General features: G+C 44.8%; 1 protein-coding gene across 2 annotated transcripts in view; it reads left to right on the top strand.

Moving 5' to 3' along the window:
* SNX9 (sorting nexin 9) overlaps positions 1 to 19,783 on the top strand; it is a 190,881-nt gene that overhangs the window by 75,342 nt on the left and 95,756 nt on the right. Inside the window, exon 1 of one of the 2 annotated variants that reach the window (XM_060115128.1) lies at positions 18,149 to 18,448. The exons of the other annotated variant lie outside the window; for it this stretch is intronic. Coding sequence (XP_059971111.1) covers positions 18,437 to 18,448 — 12 coding nt within the window. The 5' untranslated portion in view covers positions 18,149 to 18,436. Of the gene's footprint in view, positions 1 to 18,148; positions 18,449 to 19,783 lie in introns of those variants that run through there. 2 annotated transcript variants of the gene reach the window in all.

Genomic DNA, 19,783 nt, shown 5'->3' with positions numbered 1-19,783 from the left:
TTAAGTAGTTGTGGCACGTGGGCTCAGTAGTTGTGGCACACGTGCTTAGTTGCTCTGTGGCATGTGAGATCTTCCCAGACCAGGGCTTGAACCCGTGTCCTCTGCATTGGCAGCCGGATTCTTAACCACTGTGCCACCAGGGAAGCCCCTGTACTAAATATTCTTTTTTTTTTTTTTTTTTTTTTGCGGTATGCGGGCCTCTCACTGTTGTGGCCTCCCCCGTTGCGGAGCACAGGCTCCGGACGCGCAGGCTCAGCGGCCATGGCTCACGGGCCCAGCCGCTCCGCGGCATATGGGATCCTCCCAGACCGGGGCACGAACCCGTATCCCCTGCATCGGCAGGTGGACTCTCAACCACTTGCGCCACCAGGGAGGCCCAAATGCAGAACAGTTTTTTGTTTTTGTTTTTGCGGTACGCGGGCCTCTCACTGTTGTGGCCTCTCCCGTCGCAGAGCGCAGGCTCCGGACGCGCAGGCTCAGCGGCCGTGGCTCACGGGCCCAGCCGCTCCATGGCATGTGGGATCTTCCTGGACCGGGGCACGAACCCGTGTCCCCTGCATCGGCAGGCGGACTCTCAACCACTGTGCCACCAGGGAAGCCCCTAAATATTCTTTAAAAATGGCAGCTGGTAGCAACTACACCAGCACTTTGTTTGTTTTGATGTATTCTGAAGTGGATTATTTGAATCAGTTGCCAAACATTTATTTTCTTTCTGAAATTTAAACTCAGATTGTGATGGCAACAGAACATTTGGATGATCTGAAAACTGGGACAATTAAATTTTTGGACCCAATTGCCTTCATATGTTAATCTAAACAAAACATCCTTTTTGTCTTCTGCACTGGCAGAGCCCAGTACAATGTTTGCAAAAATGCTGTTAATAATCACCAACAATGAGAATTTCTAGAGAGAATTAAATAGCCTTTCCAATCAGGTTCCTTTACGGTTGTTCCAAATATGTTCCACTGCTCCCTGCTTTCCCCCTTGTATGGTCAGGCTATTCAAGATGGCTGTTTTCTTGCTCTCTGTCTGTCCTGCCCGAAGCAGTGCCTACTTCACCTACACCTACTCACATGACTGACCTTCTCACATATTTGCCCCAGGCCCCAGCTAATGATCGTTCTAGCTTTAGATCAGAACATCTCCACTATGATAGCTTATCAAAGGGGTGGTGAGGGGCATGCCCCTCTGCTGGTTTCTCTGGTAACTAATGAGCCAACTTGAAATCAATTCCCCTTATAACTGATAACTTCCCACACCCCCACCCCCTACCAACTTTCCAAAATCCTTCTCACGGGAATCCATCTTGGCTGAGCAATGCATGCGCCACCAGGAAGGACCCTGAGTCAGAATGATTGGCCAGAGACCACCCGGAAACTAACCCCATCACCATAAACCCCGAGACCGCGACCCACAGGGCAGAGCCGTTCTCCTGGGTTGCCTGGCCCCGCTGCTCTCCGCCCGGGCGCCCCTTCCCCATAGAGTCTCTTGCTTTGTCAGCACGTGTGTCTCCTTGGACAGTTCATTTCCGAGTGTTAGACAAGAGCCCACTCTCGGGCCCTGGAAGGGGTCCTCCTTCCTGCAACACCTCACCATCTTTACATCTTGACTCTTGCAATATCATTCTAACTGATCCTCTATCATGAATCACTTTCTTCTAAAATTCACCCTTAGATCTACCAGAGTTACTGTAAAATAAATTTGATCATGTCCCTCTCTGGCTTAAAATCTTCAGTTGTAAATTCCAGAAGGATGAAAGATCTAAAACTCAGTTTCCAGAAACATAGCAAATTGAGCTGATGTAGACCCCACTCCTAACTTACCTCACTTCCACAAACACATACAACCATTAAAGACAATATAACAAAAAAGTACTGATGTTTAAAATGCATAAATGGGTACAAAAGCTCCAGGTTTCAAAGTGAGTGGGAAACTTATAACTTGAGATCTCACTATACTGTGAAGTCAGGAATTGATCTGGATACACGCCCTGAAGATTAGGGTGGGATTTTAACACTCAAGCAAGGGCAGGAGATATAGTCTTGGGCTCACATGAGAAAACAAGCTGGAACTAGACCCTTAAATAAATTAAGGCCCTGCATGAGCAGTTCTTTCATTAAAGGGGGCCCTAAAAGTCTCTCCCTGCTTTCTCAAGAAGGCAACAATAAAGGGTACCCTGCTCAGGGTCCTGGGAGGAAAAACACCTCCCGTGAACTATTGAAATTCCAAAGCTACACCATGCAGGGGTGTGGAGCTGGAATTTACAATACCTCCATTGTGTGGGAATTTCCACGCTAAATTTTTAGTATGAAAATTAGTCTCAGACTGGTTAAATCTCCAGTTGCCTAGAAGAAGAAATACAAACTACTCTCCAGGGATATTTTCTTAGTCAAAAATGCATGTGACATCCTTAGAAACAAAATCTTAAAGAAATGAACTCACAAACAAAAATTATAAACCACAGGAGGAAATGACTCACCACAGACATAGATATCCTCATGACATAGCAGCTGGAATCCAGAAGAGAGAGAGAGAGCTGTAGAGCATCCAAGATGGAAGCCACAGAGTTTTTATAACCTAACTGTCGTGGTGACATCCATCCCTTTGGTCCTCTTCTGTTTAGTAAAAGCAAATCAATAAATCCAGCCCACATTCAAGGGGAGGGGATTATACAGGGGAATGAATACTAGGAGAAGGGGATCACTGGGGGCTATTTTAGAGGTCTAGTGGATTCTCCATGAATATGTGTTCAATGAATGAACAAGGTAGGAAATAGAGAAAGGGGAGTAAAATTGGGAGAAATTTTTGTAAGATGGGTTACATATTCAGTTTTGGCATATACTATTTTGGTCCCAGTATGTGATTATGACAGAGGCTATGAGTTTACCAAACCCATTTCCTTTTTCCTTGGGCACACAGCTAGACTGCATTTCCAGCCTTGCTTGCAATTACATGAGGCCAAGTGCTTGAATTTGGCCAATATAAAGTGGGTGTAAATGTTTTCCCTCCTCCAGATACAGAGGACCCAGTGGGTATGGTAAAACCACTCAGTAGAAGAGCCTGAGTCCCTGACGGACTATGCAGAGCAGATGTGCCCCAAACTCCCAACTAACCCCTATCTTGGTGAGTGGGGCAAGTAAACTATGTTAATCCACTGAGATTGGGGGGTTATTTGCTACAATAGATGAGATGATATTGTAAAAATAGAGTAGCTAAGACAATGTGGCATTGAAATAGAGATAGGAAGTACACCAAGAGAATGGAATAAGAGAAGCCAGAAACACACCCATGCACGTCGTGTGATGGAGCTGGCACTGCAGATCAGAGAGGAAATGATCTCCTAGTCAGTGAATGGTGATTAACCATTTCTAAGAAATTGAAAATGAATTCCTGCCACCATGCACAAGAGCAATCTCCCAATGACCTAAATGCTAGCACAGCTATTGCTTGTTAGGGGGTCACAGTGATCTGTGTGCTCATCTACCTCTCCAAGTCCTCCTTGCAATTAGATTGGCCACATAATTATTTCTGGCCAGTGGAACATGAGCAGAAGTAATACGTCACTCCTAACAAGATGGTTGAGTATTTGGTGGGCATCCCCAACAATTGTTCTCCCCATCAATTAGATGGATGATAGTGACCTCAAAGCGACAAGATGGAGAAACCCCAGTGGGAGAGCAGCCTGGGTCCCTGAGTCACACGTTGAGCAGGTATGCCTTGGAGAGCTACCCAATCAGGAACTTTCACACTGGGCTTTGGGTGAGCAATACATAAACTTTTATTGTGGTACATGCCTAAAATATTGGGGCTTATTTGTTATTACAGTGGAGCATAAGATACTCTGACAAACACAAATATGAGAGGAAAAACTTTAAAGCTCTTAGGAGAAAATACAAATTATGACCTCAGGGTAAGGAAGAATTTCTCAAACAAGACACAAAAATCATAAACTGTAAATGAAAAAGCCAGATAATTGGAGCACATTAAAATTAAGAAATTTTATTCAACCACAGGTATAGAGTGAGAAACAAGCCCACCTTGGATCGAGATCTGTAACACATGTGACTAAGAGATGATTCCCAGAATAAAAAGATCTAGTATGAATCAATAAGAAAAATCAAATATCCCAGCAGAAAAATGGGCCAAAGATATAAACAGGAATTTCACAGAAGAGAAAATATGAATGGCCCATAAACAAATAAAAAACATGGCTATCCTGATTTGTATGAGGGAAAAATTAAAAACACAGTTATAATACTGTATTATACCTATCACATTGACAAAAATCAAGTAACGGGACAATACTAAGTGTCAGAGGCAATAAGAACTCATACAATCCTTTTGGGAAAAAAAATTGATATTTCCTGGTAAAATTGAAAATATGCATATTCTGGAACCCAACAGTACCAGGCCTAAGTATATACATGTACAAGAAAGTTCAAAATAGTACTGTTTATTACAGCAAAAACTAGAGATGACCCTTGTCCATTCACAGTAAAGTTAATAAATACATTGTGGTATATTCAATGGAACAGCATATAGTAGTGAAAATGAATAAGATACAGCTATGAATGAATTTCAGAAACATGTTAAAAAAATAAAGTCACATTAGAAAACATATTTCATTTATTTAAAGTACAAAAACCAGGCAAAACTAAACAATATATTGTTTAGAGATACCTACATAGAGTGAGACTACAAAAAGCACACATATGTTTACAAAATTGAGGAGAGTGGTCACCCCAGAGAGGGAAAGCAGAGGATGTACTTGGGATGAAGCACATAGCTTCAGAGTGCTGGGAACGCTCTGTTCTTAAGCTGCATGGTGTTAGCTTTTAAGCATTTTTAAATTTTCTTTTTTTTATTGTGGTAAAATACACATAACATAGAATTAGCTGTCTTAACCATTTTTAATTGTACAGTTCAGTGCTATTAAACACATTCACATTGTTGTGCAACCACCACTGCCGTCCATTTCTATAACTCTTTAGGTTTTTAAAATATTTTAAATTAAAATGCACATACATATTATACTCCCTCTTTTGCATCCTGACACGGTTCTCATTTTTAAAAGGCAAAAAAAAAATCATTGTAGAACTATATTTATTGTTCTGAAAGTACATCCATTGTATATTCTAAAGATAAAATGGAATGATGTGGTGGCATATACATACAATAAAATGTTATCCAGACATAAAAAAGAATGAAATTCTGATACGCACTATAACTTGGGCAGACCTTAAAAATACTACGCTGAGTGAAATAAACCAGACACAAAAGGACAAATATTGTATAATAACTGCACTTATATAAAATATCTAGAATAGGCAAATGTATAGAGACAGAAAGTAGATAAGCATTTACAAGGGACTGAGGGGGAGAAGAAAATGTGGAGAGATTGCTTAATGGGCACAGAGTTTCTATTTGGGGTTAGGAAAGGGTTTTGTAAACAGATAGTGGTAATGGTTGCGCAGCATTGTGAATGTAATTGATGACACTGAATCAAACAAGTAAAAATAGTTAAAATGGAAATATTATACTATACAGTATTGCTGATGGGTATTGAATTCTGTTTAACAGGAGATTTCTTTGCCACTTTAAAAATGGTGCTCCACTGATAGCTGTCTTACCTATGTTGAGACCTTAGGTATCAGCTTTTTTCTTGTTAATTTGCCCTCTGTAGTCTCTAAAGTCCTTCTTGCTATCTTTGGTTTTTAGACCATAGTTTGTGTAGCTTGTTACTGTTTCCTGTGTATTTACTTTGCTTAGGGGATGCTGAGTTACTTGAATCTGTAGATTGATGTCTTTCATCAATTTGGACCATGCTTGTGATTTTCACTTCTAATATCAATTGCTCTCTACATTCTCTCTACTCCCTTTTTAATCACATCCCACTTTTCTTTTAAATCTGTCCTGAATTTTCTGATGTTTTTCACCCTGTGCTTTTGTTGAGATATTTGCTCTTTTTTTTTAGCTTTATTTTTAAATTAAAAATTTTTTTCCAGCTTTATTGAGGGGTAATTGACAAATAGAAATTATTTACATTTAGGATGTACAACAGAATGATTTAATATATGTATACGTTGTGAATTAGTGCTTCAATCAAGTTAATTAACACATTCATCACCCCACACAGTTACCATTTTTGTGTGTGTGTTGAGAACACTTAAGATCTACTCCATTAGCAAATTTCAAGTATACAATACAGTATCATTAACTGTAGTCACCATGCTGTACATTAGATCACAACAGAACACATTCATCTTATAACTAAAACATCTCCTCATTCTCCATCCCAACCCCTCCCCAGCCCCTGGCAACCACCATTTTACTCTGTGGTTCTATGAGCTCAAATTTGTTAGATTCCACATATAAGTGAGATCATACAGTATTTTTTTTCTGTGTCTAGCTTATTTTACATAGTATAATGTCCTCCAAGTTCATCCATGTTGTTGCACATGTCAAGGTTTCCTTCTTTTTTATGGCTGAATAATATTCCTTCATATCACATTTCACATGTCAAAGAACATTTGGGTTGTTTTCATATCTTGCCTGTTTAGAATAATGCTACAATGAACATGGAAGTGCAGATATCTATTTGGGATCGTGATTTCATTTCCTTTGAATGTATATTCAGAAGTGGGATTGCTGTATCACATGGTAGTTCTAATTTTAATTTTTCGAGGTGCTTCCATACCGTTTCGCATAATGGCTGAACCAATTTACATTCTCATCAATAGTGCACAAGGGTTCCCTTTTCTTTACACCTTCACCAGCAGTTGTTATTTCTTATCTTTTTGATAATAGCCACCCTAAACAGTGTGAGGCGATATCTCATTGCAGTTTTGATTTAAATTTAACCAATGATTAGCAATGCTGAACACCTTTGCATATACCTGTTGGCCACTTGTATGTCTTCTTTGGAAAAATGTCTATTTAGACCCTTTGTCCATTTTAAAATCAGGTTATTTGGTTTTTTGCTATTGACTTGCATGAATTCCTTATGTATTTTGAATATTAACCCCTTATCAGATATATATGGTTTGCAAATATTTTCTCCCATTTCATAGGTTGCCTTTTTCATTTTGTTGGTAGTTTCCTTGGCTCTACAGAGCTTTTCAGTCTGATATAGTCCCTGTTCTTTATTTTATTTTATTTTATTTTTTTGGCCATGCCACAAAGCTTATGGGATTTTAGTTCCCCAACCAGGGACTGAACCCGCGCCCCCTGCATTGGAAGTGCGGAGTCTTAACCACTGGACCGCCAGGGAAGTCCCTCTTTTGAAATTCATAATCATTTTTGAACATTTTCCTTTTGATCTTGGACCTGCAAATTATGTAGCCAGGCCTAAGAACAGTGCCCACTGAGAAAGAACTTGGATCCCTGTTTCAGGTGACCCAGTCCTGCTCAGAGCACAGATACCTGATTTCTAGCAGAGTAAGTAACTGTGTTACAAAATCATTCGCTTCCCCTTCATTTAAATGAATTCTATCTACTGAGTATTTATCAGGTTGGTTTTACCCAAGTTACCAATAGTTCCTTAATCCTCCCCCCAAACAACTACATTTTCAAAACAAAGTGCTAAATTAGTCTGTCACTGTCCCAGTGGGAGACATTTGAGACAGGGGATCATTGCAAAGCACACCAGCCCTGGAGTGAGAGTATTAGGGTTTGAGGTCGGAGCAGTGTGGTTTGACCGACTCCCCTAAATTGTTCTGCTTTTCACAACTTTTCCCCTCTTTTTACTTCTGAAACCACAGCTTCTCTAAAACACAGGCATTTCTCTCAGTGGTTCTCACGGCAATAACATGAGAGTATTGTTTCTAGGAAGGAACAGAGGCCATTTGTCCGGTAAGAGTGAATGGAGAGCCGGGACTGTGTTAGGGCCTCAGAGTGTGGGTGCACTTGTGCTATTTCCTGTGGTGTATCCTTGTGGTATTTCAAATTCTAGGGGAGCACAAAATGCATTTTTCATAACTTTGAGTTTATCTACCGCAGCTCTTTGCACGTAGCTCTCAATAAATATTTTGTGAATGAAATAAAAAGCAGCTAATAGATCAAACTAGCTCTAAAAAGAGCCACTGCTTCTTGAACACCTAGCGTGTGCCATGCACTGGGCCGGGCCTCTTGTGTGCATTACTCCAGTCAACGACCTGACAATCGCCCCCTGAAAGCCATACCGTTACTCTACAGATGTTGGCATGGACAGGTGACTGGTAGATAGCGACTGTTTATGAGAACTACATGTGTTTCTAAACAATTCTTTATTTAATCCTTAAAAAAATTAAGCTTGGAATGTCTCCATTCCTACAAAGTATAACATAAAACTGGTTACTTATTTTGAAACTAACGCAGAGCTTATAAGAATGGTGAGTTTTTCTATGCACTTATTTACTGAAAAGAATATTTTGCATTTTGACATTTCCTGACTTAATCAGAGATTAATGATCTTAAGAAGCAGAAAATTGCTGAGGTGCCTGTAAAAATTCTGAGAAACTAGGGTAGAGATGCTAGACACACTAGGGAAGAGATTAAATATATCACATGACTAAATGAAACACAATGAGGATGAAGAAAGAGGATGCTGGAGAAAGAGAAGAATGACTGGGAAGGCAAAGAAGACAGAAGTGCCATAGGAGTAGAGAAAGACAGGTACTGGATGTGACTAATAAAACAGCTGTAAGGGGCTTCCCTGGTGGCGCAGTGGTTGAGAGTCCGCCTGCCGATGCAGGGGACGCGGGTTCGTGCCCCGGTCCGGGAAGATCCCCCATGCCGCGGAGTGGCTGGGCCCGTGAGCCATGGCCACTGAGCCTGCGCGTCTGGAGCCTGTGCTCCGCAACGGGAGAGGCCACAACGGTGAGAGGCCCGCGTACCACCAAAAAAAAAAAAAAAAACCCAGCTGTAATCATTGTGGGTCAGCATATTAGAATATTTGTTATAGATCTGAGAACCACAATAAGAAATTGACACCCAGGAGTGAAGGCCACCAAATGCATAGGTATTGATAACTATTTCACAGAATCTGCTAAGTAAGCCGCAGGGCAGTAACAGTATAATTCAGGATCAAGTATAATTCAGGATCAAGATGAAATAACCTGCTCAACTTCACACAGCTAGTGAGCAGCAGAACTGAGCTTCAAGCCAAGGACTGTCCAAGTCCAGGGCCATGGGCTCACCATTCAGCACTCAGCAGCGGTGGCCTTTCTGATCAAAGGCTTGGGGGAGAACAGGACTCCAAGGGACAAAGGCTGTGATTCACAGCACCCGACTGTAAATAAGGGTAGTAGTGGCAAATGTCCTGCACTTGTGTCTCACAACCACTGTCACTAGAATTGCCTTTCACAAAGAAGGAATATACGAGTGTGTGTTTGTGTGTGCTCGTGTGTTAGGTGGCACTTTAGCTCTAAAGTAACTCTGCATAGCCTGTGACTTGAGCAGTGACACACGAGCTAGCAAAATGTCCTTTGCCACCCAACTATTCCTACTCCCACTATTGTCCACTTTGTGCCCCGTCACTGAGTGTAAGTACGTTTTCGAGGACTCACACCAGAGTCCGTCCGCGACAGGTCAGAAAATCAAAGCGACATCTTACGGTAAGGTTTTGGGGAACACCACTGATCCTGGAGGCTAGGAGCTCATTTGGGAAGCCAACGGGTTCACCCGTCTTACCGTTACTACCCTGGCTTCATTCTTCTATCCCAACCTGCCTTCTGGGAATCAGGGCTACCCAAACTGAGCAAACAAACAGTCCCTGCTGAGGCCCAACCCTGGCTGCCCGTGCCACCCCTGCCATCTGTGCAGCCTCACCGACCTCCAGCCTCTTCCCGCCATTACCTCCTGCCCTTTCCTGCCTGCTCAGATCTTAGCAATCCGATTTCCGCTAGATCTTCAGTTCTGGACACTATGTCCCATTATTATAGCATGGATTGAGTCTTCCGAACAGTGAAGAGAGAGAAGTGACGCAGTCAAAATGAAACAAAAATTAAAACCAACCAATCAGCCAACCAGCCAAAACAAAAACCCCAACATTTTTATTCATACCTTGGGCTATCCTAACGCCAAAGGAAAGCCTTCTATCAATATAAAATAACCTCTCCCACTTCTCTTTATACCCTTGCCTGGCTTGATTTTTCTTCAGAGGACTTGCTAAAGCACCTGACATGTTGTATACTTATTTGTAGTTTATTGTTTTCCCCGACCCTGTGCAGAGTGTAAGTTCTAAGGGAGCAGGGACTTTTATCTCTAACACCTGTAACAGTGTAACAGCCCAACGCTGGGTACAAGGTGAAGGCTTAAAACATTTATTGTGATTGGAAAAGCACCTGTTGCACCCCTTTCTGCTGTTTATTTTCAAGGCCACCCCTGAGGTTCACTTTAACCTTACTTAACTCATAAAGTGGGAGAAGATATAGCCGTCCGTGTGCCGGACCCAGGCTGACTCTGCGGTCCGTACTGTTCTCCACTCTTCCCATCCTCCAACATGGATAGTAGGTGACCATCCTGTTCACATTACTTTTCACAGTTTCATATTCCCACATTAGTTTCCCATTATTTGACTGTCAGCTGAAGAAACTTGCACAACCAGAAAGTTGTGAGTTAAGTTTTATTTGGGACCTTACTGAGGACAATAGCCTGGAAGAGAGCCTCTCGGATAGATCTGAGGAACTGCTCAGAAGAGGTAAGAGAGGAGCTGGGACGGAACTGAGCAGAACCCTGTGCCCCTCCCCCGACAAGTACAAAGGCCCTCCGTGTCCCCTGCCTCTTGTTTGTAGAAAAGCTGAAGCCTCCCAGCCCTCTCTGAGTCACAAAGGAGCGGGCTCAAGCAGCTAATGATTAGGACAATAGAGTCACAGACTCAGTGTCTGATGCACACTCCTGAACTGTTTTACAGATACTGTAACTGCCACCAGAGGAAAAAAACGAGCTGCATGATGACCAGACTGCAGCCATGACATAAGCTGCTCCATCTTGAGCAGTACTGAGTCTATGGGTAGCACAAGTCCAAGAACTGGCCTTAAGAGAATGGGATAGGGCTTCCCTGGTGGCGCAGTGGTTAAAAGTCTGCCTGCCAGTGCAGGGGACACGGGTTCGAGCCCTGGTCCGGGAAGATCCCACATGCCGCGGAGCAACAGCCCGTGCACCACAACTACTGAGTCCGTGAGCCACAAGTATTGAGCCCATGTGCCACAACTACTGAAGCCCGCACGCCTAGAGCCCGTGCTCCGCAACAAGAGAAGCCACTGCAGTGAGAAGCCCGCGCACCACAACAAAGAGTAGCCCCCGCTCACCTCAACTAGAGAAAGCCCACGCGCAGCAACAAAGATCCAACTCAGCCAAAAAATTAATTAATTAATTAATTTTAAAAAAAGAGTATGGGATTAACACCATTGCTCGTAATAATCTCTTTGTGAGCATCAAAATAATTGTAGCTTGTTCTGCCTGTATTTGTAAGCAAGCAGGAAACTAAAACTGTCAGCAAAGAGATGCTTCAACTCCATTTCTATATCTCACTCTAAGGCCTCCAAGCTCTTTCTCAGCGTGAAGCAGTTACAGAAGATGGACCTTCATCCCTAATCCCAGAGAAATGGAATGATAGCCGATGGGGGGGGATTTGTAAGCAGCCCTTTGCAGGAAACTGCTCTCAGAAGGAAGCCCTTTTCTTGTCACTTCAGCAAAGCTACATTGTAACTAGCCTCAAACCAGGCGCCCCCGAGCTCTGGTCATCTCTGGCCCAAGCACACTTTTCAAATCTTATGATGACACAATACCTTGCCTAACCTGTTGGTTCTTTCCGTAGATCAAAGAAGTAGAAATGAAGGATAAGTAATTAACAGATGACCAGATCTCTTCCCTAGCTTCCCCTTCAGTAATATCACCAACAGACTGTGTGAACAAAATAACATCTAAAGAAACATCATGAGGAGTGGACAAGCCCTCACTCAGTGGGAGATGGCTAGGGGTTTAATCCCCCCTCTCACTGATTAACTGAGATTACTTCCCCTTTCCCATTTAAAAACTTTCATGGCTCAGCAGAATCTTCGGAGTTGGTTTTTGGGGGACATGAGTCTGCCTTCTCCTCAGATTGTTGGCTTTCTGATTAAAAGCAACTTTCCTTTCTACCAACATTTGTCCCTCAGGTATTGATTTTTGAGTGGCGAGCAGCTGGACCTGAGTTCGGTTACAAGGATATAAAGGAGTTTTTGCTGGGAAAAAAATGTAGTCAAACATCAAAAGATTACTGGAAAAAAAATCACTGCTGATCACAAATAACAGGTGTTAATGATTAACATCTGTTAATCAAGTTAATGATTTTAGTGCTTTATGTATGGGAAGATGCAAGAGTCTGGATTGAAATTATTCCTTAGATATGTGTCTTATCTAGGGCCAGTATCCAGGGCATAGAATGCTTCCTGTTGTTCTCCATCCTGAATTCCCACAGGGCGCACCGTGGAGGGGTGAGGGCAGCTGCAGTGGCTGAAGGCTTGATGGCTGTAACATTCCTTGGTTACTGGAATGGCAGGCAACCTTCCCTTTCCACATGACCTAGCACTTAATTGGGCTCTGAGTTATTGGAACATAAGGACAATCTAATTATGACGTAAGAAAGAAACAAGAAGAATTATAACTACTATTTCTTGAGAGCTTATTCTGCTAAGTCCTATGAGCTCATTAGCTAGTTTAACCCACACAACAAAGCCATGCAGTAGGTACTACTATTACCCCCATTTTTTTTTTTTTTTTTTTTTTTTTTTTTTGTGGTACGCGGGCCTCTCACTGTTGTGGCCTCCCCCGTTGCGGAGCGCAGGCTCCGGAAGCGCAGGCTCAGCGGCCATGGCTCACGGGCCCAGCCGCTCCGCGGCATGTGGGATCTTCCCAGACCGGGGCACGAACCCGTTTCCCCTGCATCGGCAGGCGGACTCTCAACCACTGCGCCACCAGGGAAGCCCTATTACCCCCATTTTATAGTTCAGGAAACTGAGGTTGAGAGAAGTTAAGTCATGTACCTAAGGTCACATGGTATATAAGTAACAGAATCCAGATCTGTTGACACCAAAGTCTGGGGTCTTACTAAGGAAATAAGAGAGAAGGGAAGTGGGATGGGGACTGTACTTGTGGTTTGCTGAATCATCATAGTTGTATCTAAGAAACTTCACGTTCTGGAAAGATGAATTTTAAAAACGATCCTTTCAGTGTGAAAAGCAATGAGTTTGGGGCTAGAGAGTTTCTGAGCTTCAACAAGGAAATTAATATCTTCTGCAGTTAAAACAAAGTGCTTTAACTTCCTAAGTGTATAGTGATAACATACAACCGTTACTGAACAAACCCATCGCCACCAGCTGTCACTAGCTCAGGCTTCCTAGGAATACTTATCACTCCCTTTTCCTGGGCATAATAAAAAGAGTGCAAAGCCCAAACAGAGCGGCTCTGTTGCTCTGGCTACAGCTCTTTTTTCTTTTGATAGTGCAATCTAGTTATAACTGAAAGCGTCCGCAGATGCAAATCAAATTTCTTAACAAATCAATTGTGTTCTCATCCATAGGAGTAAAGGAAATAACTGAACTTGGCCTGTGCCAGGCTCAACGTCAGGGTTCTGGGATCTGAGGGCCAGGATGTAAGGTACCACCTCTGAGGAAGTCTGTCTAGGGAGGAGGAAGGGAGAGAAGAGGTATGAATGGGTGATCAAGGTAAGCAGAAGAGGAAACCACCTACTTCCCAACTTGGCCCAGGGCTCTTCATGATGATCCTGAGTGAAGTCAACTTTCTAGTTTGGGAGAAGCCCCTGTTCCACTGGGTGGCTGGGCTCCATGAGATGAGAGGAAAGGATGCCACACCTCCTCTGTCCTTCTAGTGTGGGTGGGTGGCTCCTACCACAGCTCAGGACAGGAGTCCTTGTCCTGTTTTTAGCAGTGACTGTCTTGACTGTCACAAAACGCCCTTCAAACCTCTTACCTAAAATATTTTTAATTTGAAAATGACATGTTTTGGAGACCTGTGATAAGAGAATTGGGCTCTTGTCTCTGCTCTGGCTTAATCTGTGGCCATGGGTAAGTCATTTAACCACCCTGGTCTCATTTTTACACCCATAAGTGAGAGGATTGCCATTTTATCATTTCATGTACGTGGTAATTACATCCAAGACAAATGCCAAGCAATAACTAGAAAGTACACAGGAGATGTGCACTTCAATGATGTCACACTAAAGAGTATCTAAAGAATATTATCTTGAATACAATTTAATCTTTATTTATTGCATTTTAGATAATGAATTGGGTACTCCATCTCCAGTAAATACTACTTAATTTAACATTTTTGTTTTCAATTATAGCAATCAAAATCAACATTACCTCATAAAACATTGTCGTAGAGGATTAACACTTCTGAAGAGTATTTTTTCTTTTTCTTTTTTTTTAAATGAATTTATTTATTTTTATTTTTGGCTATGTTGGGTCTTCATTGCTGCGCACGGGCTTTCTCTAGTTGTGGCGAGCGGGGGCTACTCTTCGTTGCGGTGCGCGGGCTTCTCATTGCAGTGGCTTCTCTTGTTGCGGAACATGGGCTCTAGGTGCACAGGCTTCAGTAGTTGTAGCACACGGGCTCAGTAGTTGCGGCATGCGGGCTCTAGAGCGCAGGCTCAGTAGTTGTGGCGCACAGGCTTAGCTGCTCCGCGGCAGGTGTGATCTTGCCAGACCAGGGCTCGAACCCGTGACCCCTGCATTGGCAGGTGGATTCTTAACCACTGTGCCACCAGGGAAGCCCTATTTTTTCAAAAAACACGATATCAAGTAATAAAACTTTCAGAAAACTTGTATTGTGTAATGTTTCACATTAACTTAGGTAATGATAAAGACGGTGGTTTTCAAACATGTTTCGCAGAATTCTATGAGTTGCTTGAAAGTAAACGTAGGCAAATGGTATACTGCTTAATTTGTGATTTGCATCCCCTCTCATCCATTCATTTATTCATTCATTTCACAAAGTATTAATGGGGGCTTACTTTGAGCTTGCTGTGATGCTAGAGGCAGGTGCAAGACAGGGGCACCGGGCCTCCTCTCCTTAACTTACAGTCTGATGGGGGAGGTGGGCAAATGGTCGCTCTAACGAATTACAGACTGAGATGTTTCCAAAGGCAAGGAAACCAGTACCGTGAAAACTTATATCAGAAAACTTATATCAACAGAACTTAACTTAGACTTGGGACAGGGAAGATGTCCCTGACGAATTTTAACTGCTGTGACAGTTCTGAGGAGCTCTGAAGGATGAGTGGAAGGTTAGCAAGGCGTGTGGGTGTGGTGGAGGGGGTGTGGATGGTGGATGGGTGGCAGGTATTTCAGACAAAGAAACAACATCAGCAACATAATTTGAGAGTCCCAGTGCAAAATGAAAATGTGAAGCCCCTTGTTCAAAACTATTAAGAATTTAAAGATGGCACAGGCGGAGCATTAAAGCAAGGACGGGGCCCTGCGAGACGGCACAGGTCACACGCCCCAAAGCCAGTCCTGGTCCTCTCCGTGGAAGGGAGTGGGAAGATCAGGAGTCAGGAGGAAGTGAGAGGCCAGTGCGTCAGAGCAGAGCCCCAGGAGGGTTGTAGAAGATGGAGCTGGAGATCAGGTTCACTTGAGGATTACGTCAGGGACTACACCTCAGTAACACAGGTAGTGATCGCACCTTTATTTAAATACTTATATTAATTTGCACTGGTCATTCTGAGTTTGATGTCAACCTGGTTACTTCTAAACATGAAGCCAGGGTTACAGAAATTGTTCAGGTAGGGAAGCCTTGGACTCTGCTCCTGCTTTCTTTCTTTTTCTTTTTCTTTTTGCCATACCACGTACAGCATGTGGGATCGTAGTTCACGTGCAGCATGTGGGATCGTAGTTCACGTGCAGCATGTGGGATCGTAGTTCATGTGCAGCATGTGGGATCGTAGTTCCCAGCCAGGGATCAAACCCTGGCCCCCTGCATTGGAAGCACGGAGCTTTAACCACTGGACTGCCAGGGATGTCCCTGGTCCTGCTTTCTTGGTGCTGGGTGCCTAGGCTGATTGGTTGTCTAGAACTTGCGTGCAGAAAGGCATAGGTCACAGGAGTGAACCTGACTTTGCACCTTCCTATCAAAATATGCATTGTTTTTTTTTTTGCATTACGGAGGCCTGTCACTGTTGTAGCCCCTCCCGCTGCGGAACACAGGCTCCAGACGCGCAGGCTCAGCGGCCATGGCTCACGGGCCCAGCCGCTCTGCGGCATGTGGGATCTTCCCGAACCGGGGCATGAACCCGTGTCCCCTGCATCGGCAGGCGGACTCTCAACCACTGCGCCACCAGGGAAGCCCAAAATATGCATTGTTGAACTGCTGCAGGGAGCTGTAGCCAGCTTTCAAATTTAAAAGAATAAGGAAAATTCATTACTTACACTATTACCCAAGTTCACATCTTGGCTTTCCCACATACCACTGTGTACTCTTAGTGAAGATATCTATTTAGTTGTTAAAATATAAACTTGTTTTTTAAGATAAAGTAACACATATACATATTCAAAAATTCTGACATTAGCCTCTGGTGAATCTTTTCAGCAATTTCCTAGGCACATACAATGTATTTTCATATTTTGTACACAAATGGATTGTACTGTACCTAATGTTCTTTTTACTTTTATTAATACCTCTTAAAATATTAGCATTTTTATGGACTTCCTAGTATTTCATTTGTATGGATATACCATATTTACTGAAACAGAATAACAAACATATAGGTTACTTTCTGTTTGGGGTTATTACAGAACAATGCTTTACTGAAAGCACCTTTGCTCACTTAGACAAGTGTGCTGGCAGAATAAATTCCTAGAAGTAGAGCTGCTAGTTCCAAGGTTATGGTCATTTCTAATTTTGTTAAGTATTACCAAATCAGCCAAGTTATTTAAGTGAGCCTTGATTTCTTCATGTCTGTAAATAGTGACCAACAACGACTTTCTCAAAGGTTTCCTATAAGGATCAAGTGAGATTAAGGCATGTTAAAAGCCTACTACATAGCAAGTAGGTTGTCAATGAATGTCAGTCTGCAACTTTACTTTTACTTAGAAAGACAACTATTTATGAATATTAGGATGATTATAGCTGTGGCCCTGAGCTCAGCAAACACAAAAATTCACAGAAAACATTGTAGTATCATATCCATTTTAAACTCCATTGTTGAACATAACCAGTGAAATCTCTGGAAGTCAGAGTATTTTTGAGAGGACACAATTTGACATTAAATACCGCTTTCCTGGCCTGAAGTTGATTTTTGATAGTTGCCTATTTAAAAAATATATATATATATATATATATATTCCTTATGATAAAAACAAGATTTACTGTGCTAATATATCCATCTAGATATGTCTTCCAGTCATGGCTTCTGTACTTGAGTGAAAATCTTGCTGCTCAATTTGTCATTCATTTATTAATAAAGCCCATACATCCAACTCTGAAGAAAAACCTTTTGATAAGAAAATGGAAAATTTTAGACCTCTCGTTTCCATTTCGAGAAACCTGTTGTGTCTCCCCGAAACCTCTGGGGCCCTGAGACGTTTTTAAATTTATCAAGAGCCCAGAAGGAGGTTAATGGGGCGCCTCAGAACGAAATCCCCAAGCGTCCGGGCCCAGGAGCCCCAGCCGGGACCACAGCCCGCGGTCAACTGCAGGCAGGAGGCAGATCCTCCTCGGAGGGCCAGTCGGACCAGGAAGCCATTGCTCCGCTCCGTGCCGGCGGTTTATTGAACACTCACTTCACTCAGCCCAGAGCTCGACCGGCCCCACAGCCATCCCGACGCGGGACAAAGATCCCGTCGGTGACTCGTGCCCGCCGGGGGACGCAGAGCTCTGGTCGCACCCCCGTGCATCTCGCACCGAAACTTCAGTCGCGGTGGACGGCCGGAGGCGGTCGGGACTCGGCTCCCCGGGCAGGCGTTCCCTCAAAGCGTGTCCCCAGTCCCCTTCACCGTCCCCACGGGCGGCCAGGCGGGGAGCGGCCGGGGGCCGTGACCCGGCCCCGGCCGCCACTCGCGGACGCGGCCCGGAGCGCTGGAACAAAGGGCGCCCGGAGGCGCGGCCCGGGGCGGAGGCTCCGGGCGGGGGCGGAAAGTGGGAGAGGAGGCCGGGCCGGCCGAGGGCACCGGGCGCGCTTCCGCCGGCCGCGCCGCGCACGCCACGGTAAATGGGAGGCTCGGCCGGCGGGGGCGGGGGCCGCGCAGCCGGGGAGTTTCAGGAACTGGAGGAGCGGGCGGCGGCTGGAGTCGCCCAGAGCCGAGACTCGGGGCCGAGGCGGAGCCGCCGCCGCCGCCGCCGCTGCGCCGGGGCCCAGCCGTAGCCGCCGCCGCCTTCGCCCTCGTCCGGCCGACTCGGGCCGACAGACGCGGCGCGGGAGAGGAGCCGGCCGTCCCGGGCCAGGGATCCGCCCGCCATGGCCACCAAGGTGAGGGGCGCGCGGCCCAGGCCCGGCCGGCCGCTCGGCCCAGCAGCTGCGCGGGGAGGGTCGGGCGCGGGGGCGCGGGCGGCGGCGCCGCCGGGGAGGCCGAGGGGTCGCGCCGGGGCCCACCCGGCCCCCGCAGGGCTCGGGTTACGCGGAGCGGGCGGGTGGCCGGGGCTCGGGTGCCCGGGGGCTCGGCTGGCGGCGCGGGAGGGTCTCGGGGCGGGACCCCGGCCGCTTGCGGCTCCGTCTGCAAAGTTTGCGCCTGAGCGTGGGCCGCGGCCGCCGGGAGAGAGAGGAGAAGTTCCCGCAGCCCCGGCGCTCGCTCCGAGGAGCCGCCTGACCGCCGGGAGCCCCGACTCTTTCCCGAGTGGAGTCCACTCCTCACCTCCCCGCGCGTCCGGCCGCCACGGGAGCAGCGTCTCCTCCTTCCTCAGAGGGTGGGACCCCGGCGCCACGGGCCGCTTTCGGGGGCCCGACCCTCGCCGGAGAGGACTGAGAATTTAAAATCCAGGCCGATGAACGAGGGTTCCCGGAGAGGGAAAACGCCAGTGGAACGCCCCGCTCCTCAACTTCCCTCAGTTTTCCTGTTTTTTTCTTTTGTTTTGCTACCTTTTTGGTTTGAATGTTATTTCCAGCATGAATAAAAAGCAAAGAGGGAAATGACTCTGCTTTCAATTACGTGTTTGCTTAAAAAAAGGTCCAGGCCCGAATTACGTGGTGGAACTTTGACTCGCGCTTGGTAATTGGCCAGGAGTGGTGATTTGCTTATTTTACGGTATTGTCGGTGGAAGCGGTCACCCTTTGCTACCTGAGTCTGCAGGAGCCTCCATCTCCCGCTCCCTGGGCTGGGGCGTTTTCTTTAGTTCTAGATGTCACCTAGTAATGGGAAAGCCACGCTCCCCTCCACGAGCCAGTGATGGGGTTTGAGTTGACTTTTTTATTTGATTGATATTTGCAAATAGTTTAGTAGTGTCCCTTATAAACATCAGCACCCTCTACCATATTTACTTTTGAAACCTCGAAGCTTCTCTTGGGTTGGTGAAAACTTTAGATTGTTGTTATTGGGTTTTTGTTTTTGGTAGAGAGAGAACTTTGAAAACTGATAAATTTCAAATCCCTTTGAAAGATCAGATTGATATTTCAGTCCGTGAAATTTTGTGTTCTGTATCTGCCTAGGTGTAGTGTTTATTTTTTTAAAAATGGAGATTCTTAAGGGAACCTGTTGCCTGCTGTTACTGAAATAATTACCTTCTTGTTAATATATTATTGGCTACGCTCTTCCTTGGTTTTATTAGGTGTGATAGAACTTTGCTACCTTTTTAACATATATCATTTTGT

This window comes from Mesoplodon densirostris, chromosome 12 (assembly GCF_025265405.1).
Source record: "Mesoplodon densirostris isolate mMesDen1 chromosome 12, mMesDen1 primary haplotype, whole genome shotgun sequence".
NCBI classification, from domain to species: Eukaryota; Metazoa; Chordata; class Mammalia; order Artiodactyla; family Ziphiidae; genus Mesoplodon; species Mesoplodon densirostris.
Note: the sequence above shows the minus strand (reverse complement) of the source record. Positions and strands in the feature narration are given on the sequence as shown.